Source organism: Bombina bombina, chromosome 1 (assembly GCF_027579735.1).
Source record: "Bombina bombina isolate aBomBom1 chromosome 1, aBomBom1.pri, whole genome shotgun sequence".
NCBI classification, from domain to species: domain Eukaryota; kingdom Metazoa; phylum Chordata; class Amphibia; order Anura; family Bombinatoridae; genus Bombina; species Bombina bombina.
In genome coordinates, this window is record NC_069499.1 from 1,134,193,622 (window position 1) to 1,134,194,860 (window position 1,239).

Consider the following 1,239-nt stretch of genomic DNA (forward strand, 5'->3'; position numbering starts at 1 on the left):
TCTCACTAGGACTCTAAATTATAAAAGAAAAAAAAGCTATTGTATCTTAGTAAACAATACACACATAGCAGATGCATCTAGGATTACAGGACATTTTTTATTATTTACAAAAACTTCCAAATATACAACAACATAAATATACTTACACGTTCCAGGTAGTTGCCCAGGCGGTCGTTAAGATTCTGCATGGTCTCTTTGCCATTGATGCTGAAGCTACTCACTTCAGGGTATCCAGCGCCAACACTGGAGAAACTACGGCTAGCTGATGCCATCCTAACTCTTTCAGAGCTGCCAGTTACACTGAAGGCCTTGGGCGCCACCCCATATCTGCTGGACTGGACATAGCTGCGGCTAGAGAAACTCATGTTGATGACCACAAAATCTGAAGTTGAGAAATATCAGTGAAGGACAGGATGGTTCTCTCAGTTTCTAGCCCCTTGCTTTTATAGCCATTGTCTGGGAGGGGTCTGCATGTGTAACCTTATCTGAACAAAGATGACCCACATAACAACCTGTTTACACAAAAGAACATTCTTGCATGTTAATGTGCGTGACTGTTTTTTGTTATCCTGGCAATTCTTGTCCGGCAAGGGGTAGATGTTATCTAGCTGAATACTAAAGCTTGTGTGTACTGTTATCAAATGATTACATCACTATTGATTGTATCTTAAATACTGTTAGGGGGACGTTGGACACACAGATTTTTAATTGGGTATGTATTTAAATATGTTAAAAATATTTTTACAGTATAAAAAAAAAAATACAATAAAAGATGTTTAAATTGAATTTTTCAGGAAATATATATTTTGGCACAAGTCATATAGCAGTAATAACACTCCCACTGTTGTACTAGTCAATATGGACAAAAAAGGGGGATATGGTTAATTCAGCAAAGAAACATTTAAAAATCTAAAATGCATGCAAAAATACTTTATTTTATGTACAACAAATACACTATGGGCTAGATTACGTGTAGAGCGCAAATGTTTGAGCTCATCGGGCAATCGCGATTTACGCTAGAATCATTACTGCGACTTCAGAGCTCTGGTTTACTGTTTCGCAAAACTACAAAGTGTTACAAAACACATACAAAATACATTACAAGCTATAGTTACACTAATAATAACACTACCTTATAAAAATTATGTTTAAAAAATATTGCACATAAAAGTTATAATGGTTTAAAGATATGAGGTCTCAGGTGTTATAAAAAAAGTCTAGCAAAGGGCTTTAACAGGG

General features: G+C 35.8%; 1 protein-coding gene across 1 annotated transcript in view; it reads right to left on the reverse strand.

Annotated features, from left to right (window-relative positions):
* LOC128641597 (keratin, type I cytoskeletal 47 kDa-like) overlaps positions 1–401 on the reverse strand; it is an 11,835-nt gene extending 11,434 nt beyond the window's left edge. Inside the window, exon 1 of the mRNA XM_053694138.1 lies at positions 147–401. Within this exon, the coding sequence (XP_053550113.1) occupies positions 147–365 (219 nt within the window). The 5' untranslated portion in view covers positions 366–401. The remainder of the gene's footprint in view (positions 1–146) is intronic.
* Positions 402–1,239: the final 838 nt, after the last annotated feature.